Source organism: Acanthaster planci, linkage group LG04, assembly GCF_054643075.1.
Source record: "Acanthaster planci isolate LZ-2023a linkage group LG04, COTS_SCS, whole genome shotgun sequence".
NCBI lineage: Eukaryota > Metazoa > Echinodermata > Asteroidea > Valvatida > Acanthasteridae > Acanthaster > Acanthaster planci.
Window position 1 is genome coordinate 11,642,752 of NC_141780.1, and position 12,806 is coordinate 11,655,557.

At 39.8% G+C, this 12,806-nt stretch overlaps 1 protein-coding gene and 1 non-coding gene across 3 annotated transcripts in view; both read left to right on the top strand.

Moving 5' to 3' along the window:
- tubgcp6 (tubulin gamma complex associated protein 6) overlaps positions 1 to 12,806 on the top strand; it is a 33,956-nt gene that overhangs the window by 577 nt on the left and 20,573 nt on the right. For both annotated transcript variants that reach the window (XM_087135882.1, XM_087135883.1), the window contains exons 2-9: positions 2,263 to 2,631; positions 2,739 to 2,869; positions 3,173 to 3,270; positions 4,577 to 4,661; positions 4,819 to 4,875; positions 9,323 to 9,484; positions 10,504 to 10,646; positions 11,122 to 11,329. In XM_087135882.1, coding sequence (XP_086992008.1) covers positions 2,265 to 2,631; positions 2,739 to 2,869; positions 3,173 to 3,270; positions 4,577 to 4,661; positions 4,819 to 4,875; positions 9,323 to 9,484; positions 10,504 to 10,646; positions 11,122 to 11,329 — 1,251 coding nt within the window. In that variant the 5' untranslated portion in view covers positions 2,263 to 2,264. The remainder of the gene's footprint in view (positions 1 to 2,262; positions 2,632 to 2,738; positions 2,870 to 3,172; positions 3,271 to 4,576; positions 4,662 to 4,818; positions 4,876 to 9,322; positions 9,485 to 10,503; positions 10,647 to 11,121; positions 11,330 to 12,806) is intronic.
- On the top strand, positions 8,742 to 8,815 carry Trnat-agu (transfer RNA threonine (anticodon AGU)). Its single transcript has one exon. It is a non-coding gene; the product is annotated as a tRNA-Thr (tRNA).

Sequence of the window (12,806 nt, forward strand, 5' to 3'; positions counted from 1 at the left end):
TTTCTATTCATGCTAAAATGCAAATTTTTGAATGTAGATGACGTCAGTTGGAAAAAATGAGTGGAACCCTCGCCCTGTGTTCACAGTGGAGAACCTTTGCACACACCAAACAATGCTTGCACATGTACATGTAGCCATTGTTTGGCATGCACAAGGGCTTAGATAGTTATAGTTGAGCTCTGAAGACAAATGACACTGCGTTTGATTTGGATGCTTTCATATTTATTTGAACAGATAAAATCAGAGAAAACATGTTTTCCTCTGAGGTGCTCTTTAATGGAAAGAGCGAACCAGCCCTTGGAATTACTGATTGTGCATCCACGTGAAACCAGTCCTGCTTTTTCACATGGATCTGTATACCTGGGTCTCGATAAGTGACCCCAGTGCTCATTCACTTGAGAAAACGAGGCTTGGTCATCCTACAAAATCAGTTGTTCAATCAAGTGATTTGGATCTGTCAATTTAACTATACGTGTATGTACATGTATCATTGTCATACAATGAGATATTTGGATTGGTGAGGCCCGGATAATTGTGTAAGAAGCTGAGTTTTGATGCAACATTTGCAATACATATTCATAGGCGTACCTGCAGGCTGTGATGCTAAGTACTAATGATCCAAAACCAACCAAACTCCAACACCAGAGTTTGTTGGAATCTGTTAGGAAGGGTACTGCGCTGGTATACTGCCTTTTTTTGTGTGTTTGGAATTACGCATACCACAGAGTCCACCTGTATACATGTATGTGCACAGTTTACTGTATGGTGTTGAATTTTGCCAGAATGGGGAAGGTCGCTAGTAAATCACCCTCCCTAGGGAGTTGGGGTTAATTGACTTTGTCATCAGAACATTGTAAAAAGAATTCCTTATTTTTGGACCAGCGTGTGTTTGCTGTCTAACAGCTGTGCTGTGTTTACCAGCAGAGCCCATACATATATACGTGTAGGGTATGTACAATGCGTATGGATGTACATGTAAGTTGCACGCATACATGTACAAACTACATGTTAATGTACTGCAAATGGAAGTTTTTCTTGTTCACACATTTCCTGTTCAGCAAGAAGTCTTGTTGAAATTAGTTTTTCACTGCACTGTTATTTGTTTTGTTATCAAGGTTGTTCATAAAATTATGAAGATATTCCCCTCAAAAACAATAAGCCAACATGTAACACTTTTTAGTCACACACGTAACGTCACCATTCCCTTTCCTAGAAAAAGAAACCTAGATTCAATTGTATACCAGGGCTACATGTATTTCTCTGGAACCCCTAAAGGGACATTTTTGTTATCTTGTGCGCATGACTTACATGTATCTCATGCGTACGACTTAGTATTGTCGCAAAATCTTAACTGTCTGATGTCAAACACGTAATAGAGATACATCTGTTTATTTCCTGTAAATTGAAACATTACTTGAAAAGAATGTTTAATTGTAATACAAGGTGTCCCTTGTAGCTGACTAAAATATTCAATATACATTACACTTCCAAATTACTTGCAAACGTCACGCACTTTATGTGAGAATGGCCCGAAGGAGCCTTTGCTTATTTTGTTTTGGCTTGTGGATTTCTCGGCTTCGTGTATCAAAGGTCCCGGTCATTATTATTAAATTAGCATTGTAGTCCAATATTGGACAGTTTCCAACCAATTTTGCTATTTGTCCAAAGGGAGTATAAATGGTAAAAGTCTGCATGACTGACACTTTACAAACTGTATGTGTTCTCATGTGGCATTGGAATATGTCTGATCAATTTGGCAGAACCAAATTATTAGGGCCAGGATGTTTTGACTGACCAGTTTTTGGCCTTAATTTCACTCATTGTTAAAGAAGTGGTTGGTTTCCCCCATTTTTGTTCATCATGAGTTCAAGCGTGTGCAAGCCATACATGTAGATTTAGGAATGGGTTTTGATGAAGGACGTTTGTGTTTGTCGGGGTTCTCTCATCATTCTTGTGTAGATGCACAATTTGTCAAATGTTTAATTTCTACATTTGCGTGGCAAATCCCAACATGTGGTGTTCACCGTGTTGGCTCACATAAATAAAAGCAGAATTGCCATCTGCCTTGTTCGGCCTTGCCTTGCCCCGCTAGTTCAAGGCCTAAATGTTCATTTCCCATGCTAAGATCAATATAAAGATGTGTTAACATTTACAATGTAAGAGTGTTGTGTGCGTATATCTCAACATGCATGTAGAGTACATGTATGCGTATTCATCATATATTCATGAGTGAATTCTGATTCACATTATTTATTACTACAGACATGAGTGACAGTCTCAGAAGAATGGATTCTATCACAGGGCTTTTTAATCAGCTGCTTGATGCCTGCATCAATAAAGGACTGTTACATCCCCAGCTTAACGTGCCCAATACCAGACTAGACAAACACCGAAGGGCTCTATGGGTATCTCTGTATTCAACTCTCTTTGCCAACTTGAATGGTCCCCTGCAAAGTGACAATAAGGATGTCATATCCACTGAGGATTGGAATGATGTCGGCAATGAGGGCATGTCCATTGGTGTGAAGGAGCGTCTACTTCAAGTTGTCTTTGAGAGGAGGCGACAGAGGAAGTGTGATGAAGCACATCAACTGGAGGGGCTAGTGTCATCGTTACCAAATGTGGACAATGGTAAAAAATGAGGAAATCCTATTGCCTGGCAAGTTGGTATTTTCTCATGTCCACCAACATTTTGTACAGTTGTGGTTAATGTATGTTTTATCCTCCTATTTTTAAAGGTCATCACCCTGAGTTGAAAGCTGCCCTCCAGCTATTGCTTGCATTGGCTGGTAGTGATTGCAACCATCATCAGAAACCACCTGTGGGACACAAGGAGCCAAGTCTGCCAGTAGTTGGGTTAAAGAACAAGGTACATGTGGTTCTGCCTTCAGGATCACATAAAAACTGCAGTAAAATCAAAAGAGTAGTTAAGATAGCTTTTATCAGAATGCATATCAAAGTATTCCGATGTTCGGAATGAAACTTAAAATATTTTTTGAGGAAAAAATATCAATGTAGTCTTTTTCTTTGCTTTATGTATATTTAATGTAAAATTCAGAGACAGAGAAAGGAAGAAATGGCATGTTGCAGATTCCAAAGAAAGCTTGTTTCAAAGGTCCTGCCTCCACTGCCCATATTTCACTCCAGTGATATTTATAATGTTTATAACCAGGATGAACATGCTGTCGTTTTACCCTCTGGACCACGTTACCATGGCGACAGCTGCCATGTTTATCACCAAGGCTACCAGGGCTACATTCACTATTCCAGGTTTGTTTGTTTATTGTGTGGATTAGATACACACACATTTATGAGACTGATCTTTCTCATATGGGAAGCAAACTGTTTATTGATCCCTTCGTGCCGGGAAGCAGCTATAGCCACTGTAAAAATTAAGATCCTCAGCCCGCTTTTCAGCTATTATTCTCGGCCCACGCTCGAGCGAACACTGTGAAAGAAGGCAGACTCTGGCTGTTGTATATGTGGTAATTGGTCTTTGTGTGTAGCCCAGAAATGAAAAGACCGAATTTGCATCATAATCACCAGCTTCACAATAGTTCCCACTTTGAAAAGACGCAAAGGGAATGTGGAAGCTTGAGTAGAGCTGCATGCTACCGAACAATCAGCCTTTTCACTGTGTAATTGAAAGCGTGCAGAGCACGCAGGCCACAAACCGAGAATTCGGCAGGTGGCCTTTGTGGCCAAGCGAGGTTGGAATTCTTGGAGTCGGCTTTCGGAAAGAAATTCCTGTCGTCAAGGGGTTAAACTGAAATACACGTAAAACTTTGAAATTCCAACTCCTGCTTTGCATTGTTTTGATTTGATGGATGTATCATAGCACCCTAGCCACTACATGTACATTACTTTTGGAATATGATATCTGGATCCTCATTTATTTTAGCACAGAGAATGTATGACATTGGGCGTTACACAGCACTTTAACAGATTGGAACATTCTAAATAATTATTTGCCAAAAAGTACCAGTACTCAGGGATGATAGTCACGGTGGGGCTAGAGTTTTAGTGATTTTCCTTGAAAGTTTGTGTTCTGTGCACTTTATTATTTATCCATGAACCATTAGAGGAGTGTTGTGCAACTTGTAAAGTGAAAGCTACAAAATAATAAAGTTTTCTTTAAATTGAGCTCATGATCAAGTAATGCTGAATGATTGTTTCGGTAGCCAAATTTGTGATAATGCAAACAGCAACCTGCTCAAAATGTCCATTTATTTTTGGTTAGTTATTCACCAAACTTTTCTTCACAAACCAATCAATCACACACACTTTCGTTTCCTCCTCATGGCAAAATCTGTGTATTTACAATGTATTTGATTAAGCCATAGAAGGTGGCAGAAACCTTGAAAGCACAGCTTGAGTCAGGCATGCCAATACAAGAGAAAACCAAACAAAAACAGAACAAACTGCAGTGTACAAAATATGAGAGCACTGAATAATATTATGAATGAGCAGGTTACGAGTAGGATCATAAAACAGATTTCCAGAGGCTAGGATGCATTACGTTAATTACAGAAGATGGAATTTACCATTAGTGCATTCTTTTTTTGTTTTTGTTTAGGGATCTCTTTGAGGGTCAGCAATTAGAAGCTGTTCAGTCAGATGACCAAGGAGAGCTGAGAAATTACAGGATGCTCCAAAATAAGGTTTGTTCTTAAACTATTATTAGTGGCATTTCTTAACTGGTACAGAATCTCCTTCAAGTGTGGATTTTACTTCCAGCATTTCCGTATGTCAAATCTGTTGCTTAAAAGCTTGCCAAGTTGATGACAGGTCTGCCCTTTTTTGTTCTCAATTTTGCAGCTCTTTGAAGCAGAACCTGGAAGAGACCTACTTGGCAACGGACTTTTCACATTAAAAGTATGTAGTTGACCATATTGACCTGTGATCCAGTTTGCCTTTCTTATATCACATACCCAAATGAAGTACGTCTGAGGTCATCTGGATGTGTGAGTGAGGTCTGCCTGGTCAGTGCAGCCTACACAGATGTACACGTGCTTTGTTGGCAAATGACCTTGCCTTTTTTAAATGCCAAACTTGCTCATTATCAAATGACTGCTCATTGAAGGAATAGCAACAACTGACCAGTTGTCACTAATCATTTCTATTGAGTAAAATGCTGATTAAAGTTTACGTTGAATAAAGATTGGCTTGGGCGGTATTGCCTTTTCGATACTGCGGTATCCGTGAAAAAATTTAATACCGCGGTATTCGTTGCAGAAAGCAATGATGTCATCAAAAAGCAGCCGTGATGCTGACATTCAATGGCAAAACACAAATAAAACTAGGGGCCAGCATAAAGGTTTTAACGTCACAAAGCCCCAAAAACTTAATAACTATTATAATTTATCTGTCCATTTGATGTCAAATAAATGTTGTTTATGTGAAAGAATTTTTTTAAAAAGGGACGGTGTTTTGAATACCAATTTGTTGCTCCGCGATTCCTATATCTGTGTGGTCACTCGTACGGTGTCAAAATCTGCACCCGTACTACAGTCAAGTTGCGTTATTGTAATGATTATGTGCTGGTTACCAGTGGCTGCTCCTCTTAACTGTGCCCTAACACTGCGTATGTGCAATAGTAAGGTGGCTTCCAGAAAACTCTGCATTGTGGCCAGCATTACAAGTACAGTTGACTCTCGTTATTAACGAAATTCCGATTATAACAAACAAAAATCTGCGGTCCCGGCAAAAACATGCACATTTCTATAGGGAGAAAATCTGTTACAGTGAAAATTGCATTGTATGAAATTCCTGGTACAATGGTATTGCGAAAGGTTTCCGTGACTCCGTTGCCTGAAAAACCATTGTTGACAATCCATTTATAAAGTGTTTACGAATCGCAGTAGTGAAAACACGTGTGCAGTGCACCACATTGGTTCCCGCCCGGCCGAACCATTGCCAACGAATGCATGATGCAAATGCGACAATCAGTCAGTGTAGAGTTTCTGCCAAAAAAGGGTTGTACGTTCCACTACATCAAATGCAGCTCTATAGTTGCAAGTCGAAAAAACACTGCCGTCACAAATTTGTCTGCAGGTTCATTTACAAATATTAATCTCATGTGTGCGTTTATGTTTTCTATGTTCATGTATTTGAGGTCATACTGTCTGTACTCAAGCGAGCGTGTTTCCTAAAAATCTCCAGCTGCTGCACGGCAGCACGAGGCTTATCACCCGCCCCTCCATATGCGTCACGCACGCTTACAACGTGATATACAGATGTCATTTGCCAGTTTCCTGTCCTCATGACACACGCAGTGCACGATATAAAACGGATGATATTTTACATGGATAAAACAAACGCCCCAAAAAAAATTCCAATCCTGTCTTCACATCCCAAGAGTCCAACTAATCTCCCAACACTGAATTATACATATTGCTGCAAAAAGATCTAGCGTACCCGCCAATGAGACTGTGTTTTCATGATGTACATTTGGCAAGACACAGCTATCCAATCGCAATATTCCTTCATGACGTCATGCTTCTTCAGCGACCATCTTGCGTGTGGGTGAGTGAACACGGACTGTTGATCAGTCTTGTCATGCAGCTTGTATCGAAAATCAAAAGACAGACGAAAAATTAAACAAAAAATGTCTCTCTGTGACACAATTTGTTTTGGAAAGACTACTTACATGGAACGGGATTTTATTTGACGAGTCTTCACATTCTTGCAGGTACATCCAGGCCTACATGTGCAAGCAGCTTAGTTACTGTTAGCTTCGTCGTCATCCATGGCTATTGAAAGTCTTTTAAAAATCCCTGGATTGATGCTTTCACGTGTATTTGCTTTTTAAATTTCACATGCACATTAGACATGTTGTCTTATAACAATGAAGTCTACTCTTCTTAACACATCACAAGGTATTTGATTAATCATAACTGAGAGATCTTTTTGATTAACCACGTTGTCCTCAATTTATTCCAGACAAACTGAAATACAGTGACAAGTGAGGAATCAGGTGTTTGCTTCTCTTTTCGTGTGGTTGGAATGACTGTCAGAACAACAGAAAAATAATCGTTGATTGCTGTGGATGTCGAACAGATGTAGATTTATGGAATCATTTTATAGTTTATAACACACATTCCTGGCTTTGGTTTGATAAATTTTCACCAAAATACTTGTAAATAATGTATATAAAGGACAAAAAAGACCCAAAGAGAGCACAAGGCTAGCACAAGCAGTATTCGCATTTTCTGATCCGCCAATAAAAGTCTTCCGAAAATTAAATCCAGTGTGGACACAGAAGACCAGCTGATTTTTAATTCCCAAGCTGTAGGGCTGTGATATGTGCCGGTTAGCAATACAACAAGCACTGCCTAGAAGCTATTCCAAAACCGCAAACTCGACGGCAGCGATAGGAAAACAAAACCTTTGACAGGTGGGGTGGTGGCCGCATGCTGAAGTATCACATTACATCTTATCTCGTCAGACAATTCAAACACAATGCTGGGTGACTGAAACCACAAAGTATGCAGTCACTGTTGTGGATATACATGTAATTGTCTGCTTTCATCTTAAGAGGGTAGTGGAAACATTCTGAACAAATTAGCCAGAATACAGCGGTATTGAAATTCAATACTGAAGTAGCCGATATTCTTGTATTCATGGATTGTTAGTTGGTATTGTTCAGTATTAAAAAAAAAAAAAAGTGGTATTCGGTAATACCGAAATACCACCCAAGCCCAAATAAGGACATTGTCTGTGCTTGGTAATATGTTAATGTCCTGAGCAAAATGCAAGATGTGAGAATCTGTATGCACAAAACCTTAAGATTATTTACCTTGTTTAACAATTGTATGTCAAGGTAGTGTCTGAAATTATGTTGTGATGGCGAGCTGCTTATGTCTGAAGTAATATACATTATTATATGTAGATCTATGTTCAACTTGTGCCATGGACAGGATTGATGCTCAAATTTGTTGATTGATTTTGTAGATAAATTTGGATGGTGACAATCATTACTTTTACAGTGCTGGTTTATGATGTTCTCAGATCTCAGAAGAATCGCAAAAAATAGTTGAATTTCATTGTGGCTATGTATGCCTTTTATAATCATGACAAGAAGTTTTCAGAATTGCTTGAAAATTGTATTGTAACTTGCACCACATAAAATTGATAATTGGTGGGCAAAATGATGCATCATAATGCAACTAAAAAAAAAAATGCAGTTTAAGAACGGATACATCATAGCACAAACTATTGAGTTGTTGGCAATTCAAATCATGATTTTGAAGGTTTGCATTGTGGACATTTTCAAGATGTATTTTTGCGTTGGGAAGATGTTAATTATATATAATGGTTTGCCCGTACCCAACGTATATATATAAGCACTGTATGCTCAGTGCTTGTCCGAGAGCTTGCGAAAAAACCTCACAAGCTTACTCGGATGGGACTCGAACCCACGACCTCCTGCTTACTAGTGCAGATGTCTTAACCACTCGACCACTGAGCTTGCCCGCTGCTTCATTTGACTCGGACCGGCCAGCCGACCCCAGCAAGCTCGGTGGTCGAGTGGTTAAGACATCTGCACTAGTAAGCAGGAGGTCGTGGGTTCGAGTCCCACCCGAGTAAGCTTGTGAGGTTTTTATATACGTTTTATATACGTTGGGTACGGGCAAACCGTTATATATAATTAACATCCTCCCAACGCAAAAATACATCTTGAAAATAGTTCGCGGTACCCGCTGCTTCATTTGACTCGGACCGGCCAGCCGACCCCAGCAAGCTCGGTGGTCGAGTGGTTAAGACATCTGCTCTAGTAAGCAGGAGGTCGTGGGTTCGAGTCCCACCCGAGTAAGCTTGTGAGGTTTTTATATACGTTTTGTATACGTTGGGTACGGGCAAACCGTTATATATAATTGTGGACATTCTAAGATGAGTGAGTGGGGTTCTGAAAAACTTGGTGGACGCAATGTTTTGGATAGTATGCCTTGTCCAGCATCAGAATAAGGGTAGACAGAGCATACTGTCGGAAACATTTAATGGAACAGTTCTTTTCAGAACCGTATTCACTCACAAAAAAATACATGGTGCTTCTACAAAGCTTTGCATTGTAACTTACTTAATTCCATTTTAAATATAGCCCGTTCTAGGAACCAAAAATGAAAGCCAGCATTTGTATTGGCTCCACACTTGTGAGCAGGTGATACTTGTGCATTAAATATGACTTTGACCTCAGAGTGCCGTGATTTTGACAAAATTTTGCACGCCCGTCAAGTGTAAGAACATGTTCAAGAGTGCAGTGCATGACAGTGTTATGGTTTCACTTTTGATGAATCTTTTCAAATGTTCATATTATTCCCAGGGTCTTCTAGACAGTGAACATGAACGTAACACAAGGGAGACCCTATTCAGTGGACTGACTCACAGCAAAACCAGACAGCTGGATGTCAAGTTAGATTTCCCTGAGCTTCCTGATACCACTAACATGGACTTGCTTGGCCTCAAGATACCAAATGTCTCTGAGGTTGGATTAGAAGTAGAATTCAAAGTTTTATTTGATGCCAAATAATCGGTAGTCCCCTTCCACATGCAAATTTATGCTAAGGTTACCTTTGTCGGTCATTATTTAGTCCCTCTAAACACCTCCATCTACACATGCATGAAATCATACATAAAATCTGTTTATATTTCCTGATCTTTTTTTTGGTTCTGGCGGTTGATGAAAATGTCCATATCCCTCGTCGCCAATCAGGAAAAATGACTGTGTCTTCAAGGATTTTGTTTCAGGTGCTTTGCATTCTTGGGTGTGACAGCAATGACCAATGTTTCCTGTGCTTCTCTGTCCTGGGTTCTGTTCTCTATTTTACCTACCATTAGTGTCTCTTATTAAGTTGAAATGAGTGTTTTGACCCATTGCTTAGAATTTTGTGCATCACGGATGGACATGGTGTATCATTTCAATTGTGTCAGTCATACCCATCTATCATCAAAAGTGAGACCTTTACAAGTTACTTTTGGCCTTGCCAGCTTGGTTTTAGAAACACAGATTCGTGTTTCAAGCTTATACATTATGTTGAGGAAACCTGTATCACTTATATGCAAAACGTTAAGTAAAATGGATTTGGCAAATCAGATAACAGAAATCAATCATTGACACAGATGAATATGCTTCAACTGCTTCCCCTACACAGTTTATATTCATCCATATATGTAAAAATATTGTACAGTTGATGTGCATGCATTTATATACTGGCCATATGATTGTTCTGGGTAATTAACAATACAATATTCAAGAAAGAGATACACTGCAGGGTATAGTGACTGTATAGTGGTTGACTGGTGTTTTCATGTCCTGGCATGTGATCAGAAAGGATGTGACTTGGTTAAAGTGTCTTACTTATGCTCTGTTGTAGCATCCCTGAAATTGTGCTTTGAACTCAGTTAATGGATCCTAGCATCTGAAGGTCTGTGTCACGTCCAGTGAATGCAGCCTTGATATTATGAATTCAGTCCATGGGTCATTTTATGTTTCTTCCTTGCCAGCCTTCTGAGGACGAAGGCTTTCATGAGTCATCATCCCTGTCTACACCAGCAACAGAGACACCAGTGACAAGAGATGATAATGTCTGGCAGAAGGCATTGGACTATCAACCCAACCAACACCACACATGGGAGACCATTGGCAAGTATGGGCTGCAACATTTACATGCACCTCCTAACTTTTTCGGAAAGATTCCACCTTATCATTACTTTTTGTCTTTCTTGTAAAACACAGTACTGAAAGAGTTGAGATAATTATTTTGTCTTAAACATCTAGAAATTATCAGCTGTTTCCTGCATCGGCCGAAACAACTATTGTTTTTGTTAATTTTTTTTTTATTTGTTTGAATTTTTTTACATTTTTTCTTCCACATCAAATCCCATTCCATAACACAGGTTTTCATTCTGAGCAGGACTTTTACCCTTTTGCAATTTTCGATTGACATCAAACTTGGCATTTCTTTCAACCATCATCCAAAGACAGTCCTAGAAGCAGGACGTCATCATGACGTCATCACGTGATTTTTAATTGATTTTTTAATTTTGTCTGATGGTACAATGGTTCTTTATTTCTAATAGCCTGTCAGTTTTGTATGTTTCTCATTTGTCTTCTCTTCTCAGCAAACCTAGGACTACTGAAAGGCCATACCTAACAGAAGCTGGGTCTAGAATGTTTGATGAAATGTATAAACTTCGATGCCTAGAGGCTTCGGTCTTAGATGCATCACTGGAACGCCCTCTCTTGATCATTCCCGACCAAGTTCAGCTTGTCCAAGACAGCGTACATGTGCTTTTGAGCGTGCCATCAGAAACATTTAGACTGGACAAGGTACTTGAGCTAATAAATGTATATCATCCTTAAATATGTTTTATGCTAGTTTACCCCTATTAACCACTACCAGCCGGGGACTCCGAAATCGGAGCCGTATGGTTTATATGTGTGGCCAGGGTCTCCGAACTCGGACAAAGGAAACAGGGCCCTGTAACAAAAGACCGTACTCCGAACAAAAGACCAGGCTGCTGGGCATTACCGGCATTTTTCACTCTCAAAAGTGGTGATAATCCAGCGTTATTTTGAAACTGTATACCAGGGTTTGGGGTATGTAGAGCAAGCGGATTACCACCGGGGACAAAAGCTCTCCACCACCGTAGGGATGAGCACCGCTGCATGCTAATCTGGCCCCTATTGAAAAGAGGTCAGCAGTGCACTGAGCCAGGTTCGTGAACAAAAGACAGTTGTATAACACCGCACTATCTGGGCTCTGTTTACAAGGCTGCAGGCCTGGCTGAAATATTCGGGCGTCAATGAAGGTCACCTGTCAACTTAGAGTAGTGCCTGAAGATTACTTTGTGTGGCTATAAACGACTGTTAAATGGAATGATGAATTGAAGGATTTTGAAAACGGAAAAAATGATAGTCATGCCGGCCCAGCATCCTAAACATTTCAAAATGCCCCGGCTCGAAGTGGTTAAACTTTGCTTTAGACTTTAGTATTGTTGAATGTTCTAGATTCTTGGATTTTGGCTGTCAACACAAGTGGCTTGTTACTCTATGTAATTGCATATAATTGGGACTGGTGTGTCTGTATAATGCTATCAACTTGCACAGCTTTGCCTTCCAATTGTGTTGGATTGTGTTTGCAATTGGTGGCTAAGAGGACATTTTAATAAGCCACTTGCAAGTTAAATTTGAATAAAATCTGGTACACTGTGTTACATGATTGCATGGAAACGTAACAATGTGAATTCCCCAGACTGAAGACACTGTTGCTATACCTCGTGATTAGAGGCAAGCTTTTGCATAGCGACCACCGTCTCTGGAATGGACTGGTTCCTTCTTGCCATTCTTATCCATTGAGAAAACTGTATTCTTGCAAGGCGTCTCTTATGTAACTTAGCAAAAGCTTGGCCCGAATCACGAGGTATAGCAATAGTATGGAGAGTTCAAGTTGTTATGTTCACGTGAATTTAAAGACCTCAGTGTACTGGATTTTATTCAAATTTAACTCGCATATGGCTTATTTGGTTAAGAGTCATCCATTTTTGTCAAAAGTACAAAGAGTGCTCTTTCCTTGCCCCCTTCCCCCTAAAAGAGTACAAAATACGGATTTCTCTATGGTGCCTGAGGACCCATTCTAATTCAACATGTACGGCTGTTAATCTGCAGTATACGTCCAGAGAATAGTGGCAGGAGGAAGACCAATGTCCATGACAAGCCTGGACATTAATGGTTGTCCAATTGCCCGGGAGAATAATTTCTCCTTTACATGCTTTCGGGCATGCAAAAATTTTGAACAAATTGCCTG